Raw genomic sequence first — 17,850 nt, 5'->3', positions numbered from 1 at the left:
AGTTATACAAGTCATTCTAAATGAATGCCAACGAAGAGTTTATATCACACCACTCGGTCATGCATTTTATATAGGGCACATATATTAGAGAGAAACTATTTTAGAAATGTTTTCAGAGTTTTAAAACGTTATAGTGGAATTGTTTGTCATATCCCTCAACCTTTGACGCCAGCTGCCTTAGCTACAAAGAGTCCAGCTGCACAGGTCATGGAGAATGGGGGTTAGGTGGGTAGGAAGGAGAATTAGAAATACAGAATTTTTAAAAACATGTACAAATGCCTTAAAGATACCTTTTTTATACATAAGAATGTCATGATTGTGAAGTCTGATATTTTGGAACCTCCCAGGGATAGAAGCACATGCTGTATATTCCATTGGAATCTGCCCTTTCCAGTTGTACAACAATCCTATTCTGATGGTTCACTAGTGCTGGATTTTAAATCTGTCACTGTTCCAGGACTGATTATTGCCCATCCTGGGTTGGGGTGTGGTAGAATTTTTTTTGAATGGGGGGCAGGATTTCCACATATAATTTTAAAAAAAGAAACATTTCTCTGCTGATCCAGATATAGATTCCTGGGGCCAGATCCTTGGCTGATGTAAATTGTCATAGCTCCATTAAAGTTATTGTTTCCCTAAACCAGGTATAAGCATTTCAATAATTCATGCAATGCTTAAGTGCAAGATAGTTAACTGATAAAATTTCTGTGCTCTTTAACAAAACAAGTCTCTAATGCAAAATCTTCCTGGTTAATGATCAGCATAAAATAGTTGAAGGTCTTTCATTATATGCTTGAGTTAGGGGGAACATACAGTGTCATTAACTAACTGTATTGTTCTCATACATGTATAAAATGTGTCTAATAATGTAGTTTATGGTAGTTTTGATAAGACATATCTTATGGTTCTTGTACATTGTCACGCTGCACTCTCTTCCCTTCTGAACCCAGTTTCCTTCCAGCTGACAGGAAAGAGTTTGTTTTGCACATCGTTGCACGTTCAGTTACATCACAGCATGAAAAATTATGTAATTCACTATGTTCCAACAGGGCAAATCAACAATTCAGGTCAGCTGCATTTTGTCTCTGCCGATAGAAAGTGTTATGGATAAAGCCATAGTCACAAATATGCAGGTTCTTTTGTTTGCTGGCTACAATGAATGTAATCAAATCATCCATATCTCTGTATACTATACTGCATGTATGTAGTTTTTGCTTCATTTGTGTATACAGCCAGATGCCTTCTTTCTCTGTTGAAAAATTTTCTCTTCTTAAATTCCCAGTGTAAAATCACCTTAAAAATGTATTAATTACAGTAATTACCACTAATAAAATGAGTAATGCACATCTTCCTTTTCTGATTATCTTAAACCATGTTTGACATGTTTTAGGATCTAATATTCCTAACATTTATATTAACCATGCACAAAACGGTACCTAATAGATAAGACTCAGAGGGGGAAATATAATAATATATATATACACACTATGAATAAGATACTGTTAAGAAGATTGTAGAAAATAGAAATAAGAGTTATAGGTTTTACTTTAAATTAAAAGAGGAGATTGAATCTAACCTATAAAACAAATTGAAGGTATCAAAATCATTGCATTACTGTACAATGAGTAGTTTGGTGGCTCCATATGACAATGGTTAGAGTTTTGTAAGTAACATAAATTATAATGAAATAAATTTAATACATAGCTTATATAACCGTTCATTGTTGCAGTTGAATGTATGGTGTGTACTAGAGTACTTTTAGACATTACTCTAAATGAGAGCATGCTAAGAACAATATATCAGAGGGGTAGAAAAAATACTTTTGTTTTCAGGGGGCCAAATTTTGACTGTGTGTGAAGTTTTATTGAAAAGGAGCATATTTTCAGACCTGGAAGCACACTTCAGTTCACCCTGCAGGAAAAACCAGTGGATGCCTATATCAATCTGTAATCTGTGGCTCCTCGGAGCACAAAAAGAGAAAGGGTCTTTCATCTTTGGAGCAGTATGCATGGTATGCTCACAGGCCAACTCCATCAGTGCTGAGTTCACAAACCAGCAAAAACATTACATCCTCACGGGCAGAACTTTTTCAGAAACAAACTAGAATAAATCAGCATGTATGGTGGGGCCACTTTTTCTCCACTCTGGGCTGACCCTTTGTTGAAGTCATGAACCATAGCGAGGGGAGGACAGGGCCTCCAGTCCTGTCATGCTGAGTTAGTCTGCTCTGGAGGTGTCACTTATCACTGGACCCGAAGGCCAAGATTTAAAAAACAAACAACTGAAAGTTAGGATTTTAAATCTATATTTAGACAGTTAAGTACTTGGCCTGATTTTCGTAAATGCTAAGCGCCCATAAGCAGCTATGTCTCTGGGGCCCGGGTATCACTTTGAACTAGGAAGGTATTCCAGAGACCCAAGGATTTTCTTCAACTGCACATTCTCAGTTTCTGTAATTTAGAATCCTAAATGCAGGCTTATTATGTCAGAAGGTTCTGCTTTTATTTCATATGTGTGCACGTACAAGGGAGAATTTGGCCGAGAAGGTGTACATTTTTCATAAATTACCTATTCTCATTGCTAAATTCATGTGCCATTCCTTCTATGTAGCACCCAGAAACATGCTATAATTACAGTAATAGATTTATCATTTTATAATTGTTTCCTTTTGTTAATAATTAGAAGATTTAAAACCATTTCCTTTCCTCTAAAAAGCAGCACAGTGTTTAATAGCTGAATTTCCACATGCTCACTCACCAGCATGGGATCTGTGATATCTGTCTGTCTACCTATATATATTTTGTTGTGTGAGAGAGAAGGTAGAAACAGGGGTAGAAAAGACCTTGCTGAGGAAAAGCTATGTTAAAGAGTTGGGTTTTACATTTGGTTCTGAATGTGATGAGGCCTTTGACTATATAGTGAATTCCACAGTGTAGGTCCAACTCCTGTGAATTGTATTTCCAACCACCTAAATTCTGCCTATTTAAAAAGAAAACTGAAGACCAAATACATAAAGTAGCTACTGTAAGATGACGCTTGTCCTTAATAGTCTGAAGTTGTCTGTTGCTGCATGGACCAAAAGCAGAAGTGTTTTTCAGTGTATGCAAAGAGTGGGAAGCAAAACACATGGGAATTAAAATAGGTACTTTGGCAGCAAAGAAAAGATAATATTGCACTAGCAGTGCTGTTCTAATGCCTTTGTAATGAGAGCTGAAGCGCATGGGCCATTTTAGAGAACAAGAAGGCCATCTGCTGGTTGAGTCTAAATTTTCATTATATTGCAAAGGTCTTTTTTTGCCTCTAGTGTAAGAGAGAAATGTTCAGGATTCTGGACATGGATTTTAGCCATTCAAGTCACTTTGTGGCTGAAGGTTTATAGACTATTCAAAACATTTAAGTCTAAACAATGTTTGATTGTGTTTGTTTTACCTCAAGTTTCATTAAGCAATAATGAATATAGTTATTGTTGCTGCTTATCTGAGAAGAACAGCAGTAAAATAACTTTTACACAAATTACACAGCTGTTAATATAATTAATTAAAATTAAGCATGTGTCAAATTGACATTGAGAGCCAAATTCTGCTCTTAAACAGGGTTGAATATGGAATAACTATGTTGGGTTTGCACTGGGCAGGCCAGGTTGGCTCAGCTGGGCTCCTCCAGAATCCATCTGTGATGGGTTGTATGTGCCCATCCTGGTGTGAAACAGGAAGGAGTTAAATCCCTTCACTAGGTAGAACGGAGGAAAATGACACTTAAAGACTGACTGAGCTGATAGACCTGGAGCAACACACACACAGCTGTGCCTTCTAGCAGCCTAACAAGTCACAGCTACCAGTTTTAATCTCCAGGTCTGGCAGTTTAGGTAAGAGTCAGTTTTCTCCTTGTTGCCTGGGAAAGGGGTTTAACCCTTTCCTGGTTCACACATACTCCCCATTCTAAGCCATCACTGCTACCAAGCAAACTGTTGTACTATTTTGGGGAAGGGAGTCATGACTGGCACGTTTTTAGAATATGGCACAGTTCTCAAACGTCAAAAAAAAAAGTCATTTTACGTGTCTGTCAAGGTTCCTTCCCCACTCTGAACTCTAGGGTACAGATGTGGGGACCTGCATGAAAACCTCCTAAGCTTACTTTTACCAGCTTAGGTTCAAACTTCCCCAAAGTACAAACTATTTTATCTTTTGCCATTGGACTTCCACTGCCACCACCAAACGTTTATCTGGGTTTATTTTATTAGGAAAGCGTTGTTTGGAAACGTCTTTCTCCCCAAAATCCTCTCAACCCTTGCACCCCACTTCCTGGGGAAGGTTTGATAAAAATCCTCACCATTTTGCATAGGTGACCACAGACCCAAACCCTTGGATCTTAAGAACAATGAAAAAAAGCATTCAGTTCTTGAAAAGAAGAATTTTAGTAGAAGTAACAGTAAAAAAGAAGTAACAATAAAAAGAATCACCTCTGTAAAATCAGGATGGTAAATACCTTACAGGGTAATTAGATTCAAAACATAGAGAATCCCTCTAGGCAAAACCTTAAGTTACAAAAAGACAAAAAAAACGGAATATCCATTCCATTCAGCACAGCTTATTCTCTCAGCCATTTAAAGAAATCATAATCTAACGCATATCTAGCTAGATTACTTACTAAGTTCTAAGACTCCATTCCTGTTCTGTCCCTGGCAAAAGCATCACACAGACAGACCCTTTGTTTTTCTCTCCCCCCAGCTTTTTAAAGTATCTTGTCTACTCATTGGTCATTTTGGTCAGGTGCCAGCGAGGTTATCCTAGCTTCTTAACCCTTTACAGGTGAGAGGATTTTACCTCTGGCCAGGAGGGATTGTAAAGGTATTTACCCTTCCCTTTATAGTTATGACACACCCCCCAAATCACAGCTAGGGTGAAACACTGGCTGGGATTTCTTCCTGGAGCTCTAGGAAAAAACAGACTTACTAAGACACATGCACCTCTAAATATACTACCAAGTACATAGAGACTAACAATATTTTCCACATCTCAAGGAAGATTTTAACCAGTAGATTCTGGGAAACTTTCACGGGAGAGTGCATCAGCCACTTTGTTAGAAGCTCCTGAGATGTGTTGGATGTCAAAATCAAAATCTTAGAGAGCTAAACTCCACCAAATACGTTTTTTGTTATTTCCCATGGCGGTATGAAGCCACCGTAGCGCAGCATGGTGCAGTTTGCAGATGGAAATGCCGTCCCCAAACATATGGGCGTAGCTTTTCCAGAGAGTAGACAATGGCGTAACATTCTTTTTCACTGACTGACCAGTTGCTTTCCCTCTCAGACAGTTTTTTGCTGAGAAACACTACAGGGTGGAATTCTTGATCCGGTCCTTCCTGCATTAAAACTGCTCCCACACCACGCTCGGACGCATCTGTGGTTACTAGGAACGGTTTGTCAAAGTCTGGGGCCCTTAGCACAGGGTCAGACTTGAGTGTTGCTTTAAGCTGGTTAAAGGCCTTCTGACACTCTTCGGTCCACTGAACGGCATTTGGCTGTTTCTTTTTGGTTAGGTCTGTCAGTGGGGCGGCGATTTGGCTGTATTGCGGTACAAATCGTCTGTAATAACCGGCCAATCCTAAGAAGGATTGAACCTGTTTCTTTGACCTTGGGACAGGCCACTTTTGGATAGCATCCACTTTGGCCTGTAAGGGGTTGATAGTTCCTTGACCTGCCTGGTGTCCAAGGTAAGTTACTGTGTTTAGGCCTATTTGACACTTCTTAGCCTTAACAGTTAGTCCTGCCTCCCTTATGCGCTCAAAGACTTTTTTTAGATGTTCCAGATGTTCTGCCCAGGAATCCGAAAATATGGCCACATCGTCAAGGTAGGTGACTGCATATTCTCCTAATCCCGCTAGGAGACCATCTACAAGTCTTTGGAAGGTGGCGGGTGCATTTCGCAGCCCAAAAGGGAGTACATTAAATTCATACAGCCCGACATGTGTGGTGAAGGCTGACCTTTCCTTGGCGGATTCATCTAGTGGTACCTGCCAGTACCCCTTGGTTAAGACCAAGGTAGAGATGAACTGGGCCCGTCCCAGTTTCTCCAATAGTTCATCTGTGCGTGGCATTGGATAGTTATCTGGGCGAGTTACAGCATTTAGCTTACGGTAGTCCACGCAAAAACATATCTCCCCATCTGATTTGGGAACTAGAACCAAGGGAGATGCCCATGCACTTCCAGGGGGGCGGATTACACCCATCTGTAACATATCCTGGATCTCGTGTTCTCTAGCAGTTTTAGCTTGAGGAGACACCTGGTAAGGTTGGACTTTCATTGGGTGAGCATTACCTGTGTCAATGGAGTGGTATGCCCGTTCAGTCAGTCCTGGGGTGGCTGAGAACGTCGGTGCGTAGCTAGGGCACAGCTCCTTGATCGGCTGTCGCTGCATACGCCCAAGGGTCATAGAGAGGTTCACCTCTTCCACGCCACCAGCACTTTTCCCTTCATAGTAGACACCTTCAGGCCACTCAGCTTCATCTCCTCCCTGGGCTGTAAACTGACAAACTTTTAACTCTCTGGAATAAAAGGGCTTTAGAGAATTAATGTGGTACACCTTAGGCTTTCGGTTGGAGGTGGGGAATGCTATTAGATAATTAACAGCTCCCAGGCGCTCCTGGACCGTGAATGGCCCTTCCCATGATGCTTCCATTTTATGGGCCTGGAGCGCCTTTAAGACCATGACCTGGTCTCCTACTTTGAAGGAACGCTCTCTGGCATGTTTATCATACCAGGCTTTTTGCTCTTTTTGAGCATCCTTTAGGTTTTCTTTAGCAAGGGCTAAAGAGGTTCGGAGGGTGTTTTGTAGGTTGGTTACAAAGTCCAGAATGTTAGTTCCTGGAGAAGGTGTAAATCCCTCCCATTGCTGCTTCACCAACTGTAATGGCCCCTTAACCTCGCGGTCATATACAAGTTCAAATGGTGAAAACCCTAAACTGGGATGTGGTACAGCTCTGTAGGCAAAGAGTAACTGCTGCAACACTAGGTCCCAATCATTGGAGTGCTCATTTACAAATTTACGTATCATGGCCCCCAAAGTTCCATTAAACTTCTCCACCATGCCATTTGTTTGATGGTGGTAAGGAGTGGCAACCAAGTGATTTACCTCATGAGCTTCCCAAAGGTTTTCCATAGTTCCTGCCAGGAAATTAGTCCCTGCATCTGTGAGGATGTCGGAGGGCCAACCGACCCTGGCAAAAATGTCCGCTAGTGCCTGGCATACGCTTTTAGCCCTGGTGTTGCTTAGAGCTACTGCTTCCGGCCATCAGGTGGCAAAATCCATGAAAGTCAGTATGTACTGCTTTCCTCTGGGTGTCTTTTTCGGAAAAGGACCCAGAATATCCACAGCTACTCGCTGAAATGGAACTTCAATGATGAGGAGTGGCTGGAGAGGGGCTTTGACCTGGTCTTGGGGTTTTCCCACTTTTTGGTTTACCTCAAAAGAGCGGACATAGGTAGAAACATCCTTGCCCATTCCCTCCCAATGGAATGACCCCCCCAAATGATCTTTGGTTCTGTTCACCCCAGCATGGCCACTAGGATGATCGTGGGCTAAGCTTAATAGCTTTACCCAGTACTTAGTTGGAACTACCAACTGTCTCTGAGGATGCCAGTCTTCCTGGTGTCCACCAGAAAGAGTTTCCTTGTATAAAAGTCCTCTTTCTACAACAAACCTGAATCGATTAGAAGAACTGAGAGGTGGTGGGTTGCTCCATGCCGCCGTCCAAACTCTCTGGAGGCTTTCATGTGCTTCCTGTTCGGTCTGGAACTGTTCCCTTGATGCTGGAGACATCAGTTCCTCATTGGATTGTGGACCTATGCTTGGTCCCTCTGGAAACGATGTAGGGGATGGGGCTGTTTCCGTTGACTGTGAACTGCTCTCCGCTGGGGCACTATGTTGGGGTTCAGGCTCCGGCTGAGCCTCTTGTGTAGGGTTATGGGCTGCTATTGGTTCAGGTTCAGTGGGGCCCTCTGGTGTTGGGGTTGCAAGTAATGGATTCAGTGCTGGCAATGGGTCTGGTGCTGGTTGTTCCGCCGGTTCCAGTTCTGGGACTGGTTCCATCTGGGTCTCTGGGACTGGATCCACTACTGCTGTTGCAGACATTGGCCTGGGATCTGGGTCCATCACCTCTGACCGGGTCCTAGTAGAAGTTTCCGGAACAGCGCTAGGCGTGACGGCTGGTTTAGTCTGGCTGCGGGTGACCATTCGCACCCTCGTGGCTGACTTCACATGATTGGCCAAGTCTTCCCCCAACAGCATGGGGATGGGATAATCATAATAGACTGCAAAAGTCCACGTTCCTGACCAGCCCTTGTACTGGACAGGCAACTTGGCTGTAGGCAAATTGAAAGAGTTGGACTTGAAGGGTTGAATCGTCACTTGGATCTCTGGGTTGTTTAAATTGGGGTCCACTAAGGAAGCATGGATAGCTGACACTTGTGCTCCGGTGTCCCTCCACGCGGTGACCTTCTTCCTACCCACACTCACAGTTTCCCTCCACTCCAAGGGTATCTGGGAGGTATCTGGGCCTGAGGACCTCTGGTGTGATTCCGGTGCAATGAACTGTAATCTGTTGGGGTTCTTGGGGCAGTTGGCCTTTACATGCCCCGGCTCATTACATTTAAAACGTCGTCCAGCTGACGGATCACTGGGGCGAGGTGGGTTGCTGGAGAATGGGGTGGTGGGATGATAAGGTGGCTGGAGGGTTCCTTGGGGGGTAGGTGGGGCCTTGGGCGGCCCTCGGTAATAGGGTGTGGTCTGAGGTTGTCCCTTCTGGTCTCCGCTCCAACTGCGACCAGTTTTTTTCTTCTCTGCCACCTCCACCCATTTGGCTCCAATCTCCCCCGCCTCGATTACAGTTTTGGGTTTCCCATCTAGGATGTATCTTTCTATTTCCTCAGGAACACCCTCTAAGAACTGTTCCATTTGCATTAGGAAGGGCAAATCTACTGGAGATTCAACACTTGCTCCTGATATCCAGGCATCCCAATGTTTCACAATGTGGTAGGCATGTTGGGTAAATGACACGTCTGGTTTCCACCTTAGGGCTCTTAATTGCCGATGGGAATGCTCGGGTGTTAGCCCCATTATGACTCTCGCCTTGGTTTTAAACAGTTCATACTGGTTCATTTATGCCTTAGGCATTTCAGCCGCCACCTCAGCTAAGGGTCCACTGAGCTGCGGCCTCAGCTCTACCATGTATTGGTCTGTAGAGATGCTGTACCCAAGGCAGGCCCTTTCGAAGTTTTCTAAGAAGGCCTCGGTATCATCGCCTGCCTTGTAGGTGGGGAACTTTCTGGGATGGGAAGTGGTACCTGGAGAAGGATTGCTAGGGTTTGTTGGTATATTCTGCTGAGCCCTTGCTTTCTCCATCTCCACTTCATGCTTCCTCTCTTTTTCCTTCTCCTCCAGTTCTTTGACCCTTGCCTCCAGTTCTCTTTCCTTTGCCTCCATAGCTCTCCTGTGAGCAGCCGCTTGGTGGTGTTCTGCCTGAAGTTTTAACCTAAGCTGGAAAAAGGAGGTTTTCATGCAGGTCCCCACATCTGTACCCTAGAGTTCAGAGTGGAGAGGGAACTTTGACATGGTGGCAGAGCGGTGGGATTAACTTAAAATCATTTGGAGATTAATTTGAGATTTTTTGAACCAGAAAAACAGATTTTAAAAGGAAATTTTTAAAATCCTTTGGGCTGCTAGAAAGCAGGTCTCCAACTGGAAATAGCTGGAAGTTTTTTTTTGCTTTGCTTTGGGGCCAGAGCAGAGACAAAAAGGAATTATCTTTTGTGAATTGCAGTTTTCTCTACCTAAAGGCAGGGTAGTTAAACTCCTGCAGGGAAATTCAAAAGTCTTCACAGACCTGAAGTTTTTTTTTACCTAAAAGTAACTTGAGGGGTTTTCTGCCTATTTGCCTAGAGACAAAGGTGTTATGGGTTGTTTGGTTTTTTTTAGGATTTCTCTGTAGGCTGACAATCACTATCAGAGAATATAGGTATCGTATTCAGCACAGCAAAATTTTACAAGCCAAGTCTTTTTGTTTGTTTGTTTTGGTTTTCTGTCTAACTCTCGGGTGTAAAGTTAGTTAAAAACAGAGAGGTTAGGATGACAGACTCCACGGCTCAACAAAAGCTGGAATTAGCCAGATTTGAGGCTGAGGAAAAACAAAAGGAACATGAAAGACAGATAGAACTCATGCGGATGGAAATGGGGGCAAAGGACAAAGAAGTGGAAGTCCAAGGGCAAAGGGTAAAATAGTTTGTACCTTGGGGAAGTTTTAACCTAAGCTGGTAAAAGTAAGCTTAGGAGGTTTTCATGCAGGTCCCCACATCTGTACCCTAGAGTTCAGAGTGGGGAAGGAACCTTGACAGTGACTATCAAATCTTAGTTTAAAAAAAAATCGAATCTTTTCTACATAAAAAAAAAAATACCACTTACATGAATACCCAGTTGGCTTCCTTCTCCAACAGGGCTTCCTTGGATGATGTGTTACCCCTAAACTATGCTTCCCCTGGAGCATTAGAGCTGAGCAGAGCCAGGCAGTGAGACCTTTATGGCCCTAAAAAGAGGTTTTGAGTAGGTTACTTTGTAATTTCGTCATAGGCTGGTTAGTGGGATATTGTATACAACTTGCTCAAGTAAACAGAACGTTGTGTTGTCCGTTCACCTCTAAGGGTCTGATTCAAAGCACATTTACAGCTGAATTTAAAATTAATACAGGAGTGGCCTCTATCAGAGGAACCTCAGTAATGTGACCTTATGCTGTCTTTAACTGTTACTTTGGTACCTCCATATTTTAGGTCTCATGGTGAACAATGGTCATTACTCTGAGGTCCTTCTTATAGAAAATTGAGCCAATTCCTGCCGTAGTACTGCAGGATCTATATAGTTGCAATAACTTACACCACCAAGTAAGTGAAGGACAGAGGAAGATCACCTCCTACTGGGAGGTTAGTTAATAGCTGTGTTATGTGGCTTTTGGGTTGGTTAGTGGATTATTTAATTCATGTTGCTGAAGTAAAGAGAATGGTTTGGATTGATACTTGTGATTCGTGCTTAGCATTATTTTGACACCTCCACCTCAGTGTGCTCAACAGAATGACAATATTTATTACTTGTGTGTGATTCCCTACTAACACAAAAAGGCAAGGTACCGTGACTGCATCATTTCTCAACTGCTGTTTCTAGCTTTGGATGTGTGGGCCTGATTCTCACCCCATTGAAGCTACTGAGTATTTCAGTGGGGCACCAGGATCAGGTCCTCTGCCACAGTTGCAATACCGTTTCACTTTCTTTCTCCCCTATATGAATGTTGCTATAAACACAGGGCAGCTTGTAGCACTGAGGTCACTGGTCTGCACGTGATGTAACAAATGACTTAATGGTACCTGCTGATTATGCTTGCCACTCATTTTTCTCACTGTTAAGACATCACAACTGTATAATGGGCTTGATCCTCCTTCCATCGACCAGACATTTAAACAAGCTGTACTATCTGCAACTTGAATGCTTCATTCAAGATCAAGATTTTCTGGTCTTGTGGCTTTTGCTCAGAGTATCTTCTGTACATATAATGTTTAGGTTTTAGGGGTTTGTGTTTGATTGGGTTTGTTTTTGTTTTTTACACATTCAGCTTTTATCTTTGCTGTTGGGAATTTTTTTTAAATAGTTTCTGGGGTAGTATGATTTATCTCCATGAATTACATAGCCCAACTCTCTAACCTGCTGCAGATACCAAAATGCAATTCCTAAACCATTTTCTTGCCAGCTAGATTTGTTTCTATTCATGTCACATAATCCAGTAACTGATGGACAGTATTCTCCTAGGAATTGTTTTATAGTTACTCGGTTTTGATTTCAAGGACTCTGTCCATTTTCACAAACTCCCTAGAATATGGATGCAGGTCACACACACACTGGGAAACTCTAAATTATGATAATGCTTAAAAATAATATTTAAACAAAAAGAACTCTATAGATCAGGCCACTATGGCTTTAAAACTGGTAAAATCCCAGTTTAAGGCAGCCATAAAAGTATGATCATGGACTGAAAACTTTTATGCATAGTTTTAACCCAGACTATTTACAGCCAAATTTCTAAAACCCCTAAAAATGCTTTGTTTCGGAAGTGCTAGTACCACCACACCTGTTGAAATAAAAATGATACTTGTTCTGTATATTATTATCCTATTATATTACATATTATGTAACAAGATTTTCAAAGGTAGTCTTAATGGTACTCTGGTGGAGAATGACTACAGATCATAACAATTCCTTTTTTAGTACTTTAGGTTCCTTAAGTTCCAAAATATTCTAGATGGTTTCTTTTTATAAATGAATTTGATTTCCTTTTCTATGACCTGTAATTACATGTCAGTAACAAACCAAATTGCATACCAAACTATTGTATTCTGCTATTTCATAAGTTTGTGTCTAAGTTGCATGATATTCCTTTGTCTTAATTTTTTGCTTCTGTTGTATTTTACAGTTCAATTTCACCATTCAGTATTGAGAGCACAAGGCGCCAGAGAAGGTCTGAGTCCCCAGACTCCAGGAAGCGGCGCATCCATAGGTGTGATTTTGAAGGATGCAACAAAGTATACACAAAAAGTTCTCATCTGAAGGCTCACCGGCGGACACACACAGGTAGTACTTTGAGGAGAATATAATAATAATGCTTAGTACTTATACAGCATTTTATATCCTCAAAACTCTTTACAGAGTTCCTCATGACAGTGTTGTGAGGGAAGATACAGTACCAGTAAGTGAATGTAATGGTTTGAAGTAAGTGAATGTTATAATTTTACGGACAGGTACACTCAGAAACAGGTTGCTGAAGTGGCCAGAGACAGAAACAGAGGGGAAGTGTCGACTGTTGAATAGGGCATTAGGCTAGGAGTCAGGAGACCTGATTTCTGTTCCCCCAGCTCTGCCAGTGGGCACGAGACTCTGCCTTTGTTTCCCTTCTACCCTTTGGGGTTTTTTTTGTCTCTTCAGATTATAGGCTCTCAGGAGTAGGGAGTGTCTTTTACTCTGTGTTTGTACAGGGAGGCATCAATGTCAGTCGAGGGTTGTAGGCATTACTTTAATATAGATAAAACATAATATACAGTAATAACAATAATAATGAAATGACTTTGCAAAGGCCGTGGAGGTAGTCAGTGTCAAAGCTGAATGTTGTGATACTAAAGAACTCGGGATAGAATTTTTTCAGCAACATTTTTAATGTCTTATAACTTCAGATCTAAGCATTAAAACGAAGTTGACTGCCAAAGCATCTGCTCTTTTCTGTTTAATCTCTCAATGTGTCTAGGGCAGGGGTGGGCAAACTTTTTGGCCCGAGGGCCACATTGGGGTGCAAAACTGTATGGAAGACCGGGTAGGGAAGGCTGTGCCCCCCAAACAACCTGGCCCCAGCCCCCTATCCTCCCCTTCTCACTTCCTGCCCCCTGACTGTCCCCGTCAGAACCCCCAACCCATCCAACCCCCCCTGCTCCTTGTCCCCTAACTGCTCCCTCCTGGGACCCCCCGCCCCAAACCGCCCCCTCCGGGATCCCACTCCCTATCCAACCCCCCCTGCTCCCTGTCCCCTGACTGCCCTGACCCCATCCACACCCCTGCCCCCTAACAGGCCCCCGGGGACTCCCACGCCTATCCAACCCCACCTGTTCCCCGACCCCTGACTGCCCCATCCAACCGCCCCCTGTCCCCTGACTGCCCCCCGGAACCCCCTACCCAACCCCTCCACCGCCACACGCGCCGCCGCCACCCCTTTACCATGCCACTCAGAGCAGCAGGAGCTTGCAGCCCCCTGCCTGCACGGTGGCATGGCTGCGGGGAAGGGGGAACAGCAGGGGAGGGGCTGGGGGCAAGCTTCCCAGGCCAGGAGCTCAGGGGCCAAGCAGTTATTATAAAGTTATTGTAACTACTTAAATTAGCAGTAAATACAACTCCTTAGTTAGAACTTATGAATCTCTGGCTCACAGTCCCATGATCAGACGACTAGACCATGTCCACTTTCAGTACTTATATTTCTTTCAGTTCATCTTGTGACAGATGCAGCTAGTTGGGAAATGGGAAGTTATGATCTAATGATAAGATGATACTACAGTACACTTTTGACATGGAAAAGTCTTGTGTTAATTTAGACTTGATGTATCTGGCACAAACTATCTCAGCATTTGTATGTGTTGGAAAAATTTATTGTGGAAAAGAATAACAAATTTCCATTTTCCAGGTAAAATCTGGGGACCAGTTCAAACTTGTTAGAGAAGTGAAGTCATTAACACGTCTGCATCAGTTTTCCCAATAGGTCTATTTGGTGGGTGGGATTGCCACCTTTTGTTGAAAGCAATACTGAATCAGTCTCCATCCTTATCCCCCCTACTAAAAAATACTTCTTAAGGAAAGAATCCCCTCCCAAAATGGAAGAAAAGCTCCAGTGGCCTGTTAATTGTAATCAGCTTTTCTTCTAGGCGGGCTGTGCTCTTCTCAGCTTCCTGTAACTGCCCATCCCTAGCCACATTCCTTATATATTGTTTGACTGTCGTCCCTCTCAGTTTACTCTTGTTTGCTGTCCTCTCTTAATTCCGCTCCCTCCTCCCCCTCCGCACATACACACACACTCTGATCCCCCTTCAATCTGATTCCAAGTTGATGGAGGTGGCCAGCACTTCTGAAAGTCAGGCTGATCACATATTTAGGGACCTAAAGCTAGGCCCCCAAGTTTGAAAATGGCATTAGTATCTAGAATTACTTTTCAGTAGTGTTTAGGGCGTAATGGAGTCTTTGTAACTATATCAAATGACAACTGCTTTGGGGATCTTGTAGTGATCTTTTTTGCTGGTTTGTTCCTTCTGAAAATATCTCAAAGAAAAGTACCACAAAAAAACTCACAGCATGTACACATGTTGACTGCTTTATACTGTTATGCTTCTATCTCTGCTTCCATTTACACAATAAAAATTAAACAGAAAGAAGGTGAGTGTCAAATTTAGGCAACTAGTTTATCAGATAAGAAATTCTGCAATGTGTTGTTAAAACTGAACAGGTTTACAAAACACCTTTCCGGTCTCTGTGAGAAGCTCACATAGTCTTCCTTAAATGCAGCATTGACTGTGAATTTACAGTAGGTATTAATCTCATCTTGCATTTATATCTTAGTCTTTACCTTTGCCTCAGGCAAGCTGAGTCAATTATTTATGTATGACCCATAGTAATTAGTGTGCAGTATTGGACAGGTATAAATGAATTCTGACAGCCATGTACACAAGGGTGAGCAAGTTCTTTCTGATAAAAGATCACAGAAACTTGGCATTGTATAATTTTAATTTTTCATGCTGTATGTGTTGCGCCATTTGATCTTGCTACAAATAATTTAGCTGAGCAGAATTGGTGTGAAAGCTCCTTAATATTTATTTGTACTGTTGATATATATTTACAGCAAATGAAATAGATACATAATCATTTTGATACAGTAAACTTTTAAAAATATTTTATTAAGGAATTTTGACATTAAACTATAGTTCTTTTCAATTTAATTTTTAAAAAGGAACTGTAGACAGTAATATCATATCATCTTTTCCCTGTGTGACCTGGATACTTGAAGATGCCATCAGTAGCAAGTACTGTTCACCAATGTTACTTCAAATGCTAGTGTAAACAATTAACTCTCATTCTTGGCTATTGAATCCACTAGGTGGTGAGCTTGAATAACAAATTGTTTCTGCAATTAGAAAACCAGAAAACATTCAAACTGATCTCGCTATTAAATTAGAACATTTCATAAGTCACCAGTACCAGCCATCAAATTTATCTTTTCAGTATCAGGTTTTTATTGTTATTTTGCCAAATCATCTAAAAAGGTTAGAAAATATCAGGTATGATGGGAGCCTGAAGGGCTTGCAGTCAGCGTGTGCTCAGATTTATCATCTCCCTTAAGAAGAAGAAGAAACTATGAGAAATCAGATGACCTGGGTTTTCTCAGGCTAGTTTCTGTCTCACTGAACTCACAGAAAACTGGTAATATGTGACTCTTCAAATGAGTAATCTTTGGAGATCAGAAGGGTGAAAGCACTCTATTGTATTCATACCCAAAGTATGTATTCATTGCATTCTACCTTTGTACTTGTATGGTCCTAATCCGTGCAATAACTGAGCATCATCATTCATACCTACTGTGGAATTTAATCACATAAAGTTGTGAGGGGTGGTTAACTGTGGTGGTGGTAGTAGTGTTATTTTATTAGAACCTCCTAAGGAGGCAAACACCTGGAGATATAAAGTAACTTGATATGGGGAAGGAGGGGGGGGAGTCATTATTTTTAAAACGTTTTAATAGGTCCTACAGAATTAAATTTCCTTTACTTCTTCAAAGTCTTCCGCAGAGTTGGTTAGACATTTCAAAATTAGAAATGTTGATGAAATTTTTCAGGAAAAAACATATTTTCAGGAAAATTTTGCTTCATTTTTCAGTCAGCCCTAGTTTTTAGATCTTTCTCTGTAACTAGAACGGGGCGCAAATGTCAAATGTTACAAATTTTTGACCAAAAAAATTGTGTGTGAGGGGGGAATTGTGCAAAGTGTTTCACTTTTGTGTGAGTATGTATTTATCTCCTCTGTAGAAGGATGGAAATTTTGAAATTTCAGAGAAAAGCAGGAAAATATTGCAAAAATGTTCAGAGTGTATCATCCATCTTCACATTCTTTTCCAAACAGCTCTAACTAAAATCTAGCTGTGTCCCAAGGAACATGAAGCTGATATTTTTAAAGTGTTAAGACAAAAGCTATATACTTGGGAAGGGTTGTTTTTGTCAGGACAAATCCAAGACTTTAAATTATCCTCCATTTACAAATTTAAATAAGTATGTAAGTATCTTCAGGGTTGTTTAGGCTAGCTGCCATAGCATGGCAGAGGAGATGTTACATGTATTGGGGCCTTTGGGATGGAGGGAGTTGTGAGATGAAGAAACACTGAGGTTCTTTTTCACCCACAGCAGCTTCACTTAATTTTGTTTTAATATGTATGGAATAAATAATGAAATATAGGAATATCAAAAGAGGCACTGTTCGTATCGCTGCAGGTTTTCCTGGTTGGTTGTTGTGCTAGTCTAGGGGAGCAATCCTGTATATTGGCATCTTTGGAAATCTAATGTGCTTTAGCAGCCTTTCTGCACTGGTAGACTCTTTATCTCAAATGTGGACAAAGTTTGTGTACTGCTGTTTACAATGTGGCTGGCAACTACTCTCCCCTGTAACTGAGAGGTGTGATCTGTAAAAACTACACTTGCCAGCATACAATGCTCCATCTTGATTTAAACAGCCACTCCACCTATATCAAAGTTGGTCTTTGCTTATCAGGGCCTATAATCTTCACAGGCAACATTGATTAAACAGAGAGAGTGAGAGAGAATGTAAATCTCATATATTTTATGAATTTAAGACTCAAATAATCCTCAGGACTCAAAATGGGCCAAATGTGGGGGTACATGTGAAAATCAGGATATGGAACAGTGCACTGAGGAGCCAATGGCAGCAAGGCTGATACAGGTGCTAACGGCTCAGGAAATGGAGCTGATTTTTTCACACATGGCCCAGAAAATACAGGATTCAGACTGGATTTTTCCATGATTCTTTGGCTCATCTGTTCCATGAAAGCACGGCTTATGGCCACAGCTTCCCACCCCACACACCAAGGGATAAAGTGGAGTGAGCCATGCAGAGCTGGTGGGTTTTTCCCACAAAGTAAGGTCTTAGGCATGGCCCTTTGATGCTTCCTGAGAGTACCCAGGGTTGTGAGGCACTAGGGTTGCCAACTTTCTACTTGCACAAAAC

At 41.9% G+C, this 17,850-nt stretch overlaps 1 protein-coding gene across 5 annotated transcripts in view; it reads left to right on the top strand.

The window, feature by feature from the left end:
• KLF12 (KLF transcription factor 12) overlaps positions 1–17,850 on the top strand; it is a 351,939-nt gene that overhangs the window by 310,136 nt on the left and 23,953 nt on the right. For all 5 annotated transcript variants that reach the window (XM_074962008.1, XM_074962013.1, XM_074962001.1 and 2 more), the window contains one exon: positions 12,506–12,663. In XM_074962008.1, coding sequence (XP_074818109.1) covers positions 12,506–12,663 — 158 coding nt within the window. The remainder of the gene's footprint in view (positions 1–12,505; positions 12,664–17,850) is intronic.

This window comes from Natator depressus, chromosome 1 (genome assembly GCF_965152275.1).
Source record: "Natator depressus isolate rNatDep1 chromosome 1, rNatDep2.hap1, whole genome shotgun sequence".
Taxonomy (NCBI): domain Eukaryota; kingdom Metazoa; phylum Chordata; order Testudines; family Cheloniidae; genus Natator; species Natator depressus.
The sequence above is the reverse complement of the archived record's forward strand: the minus strand, read 5'-3'. Positions and strand labels throughout refer to the sequence as shown.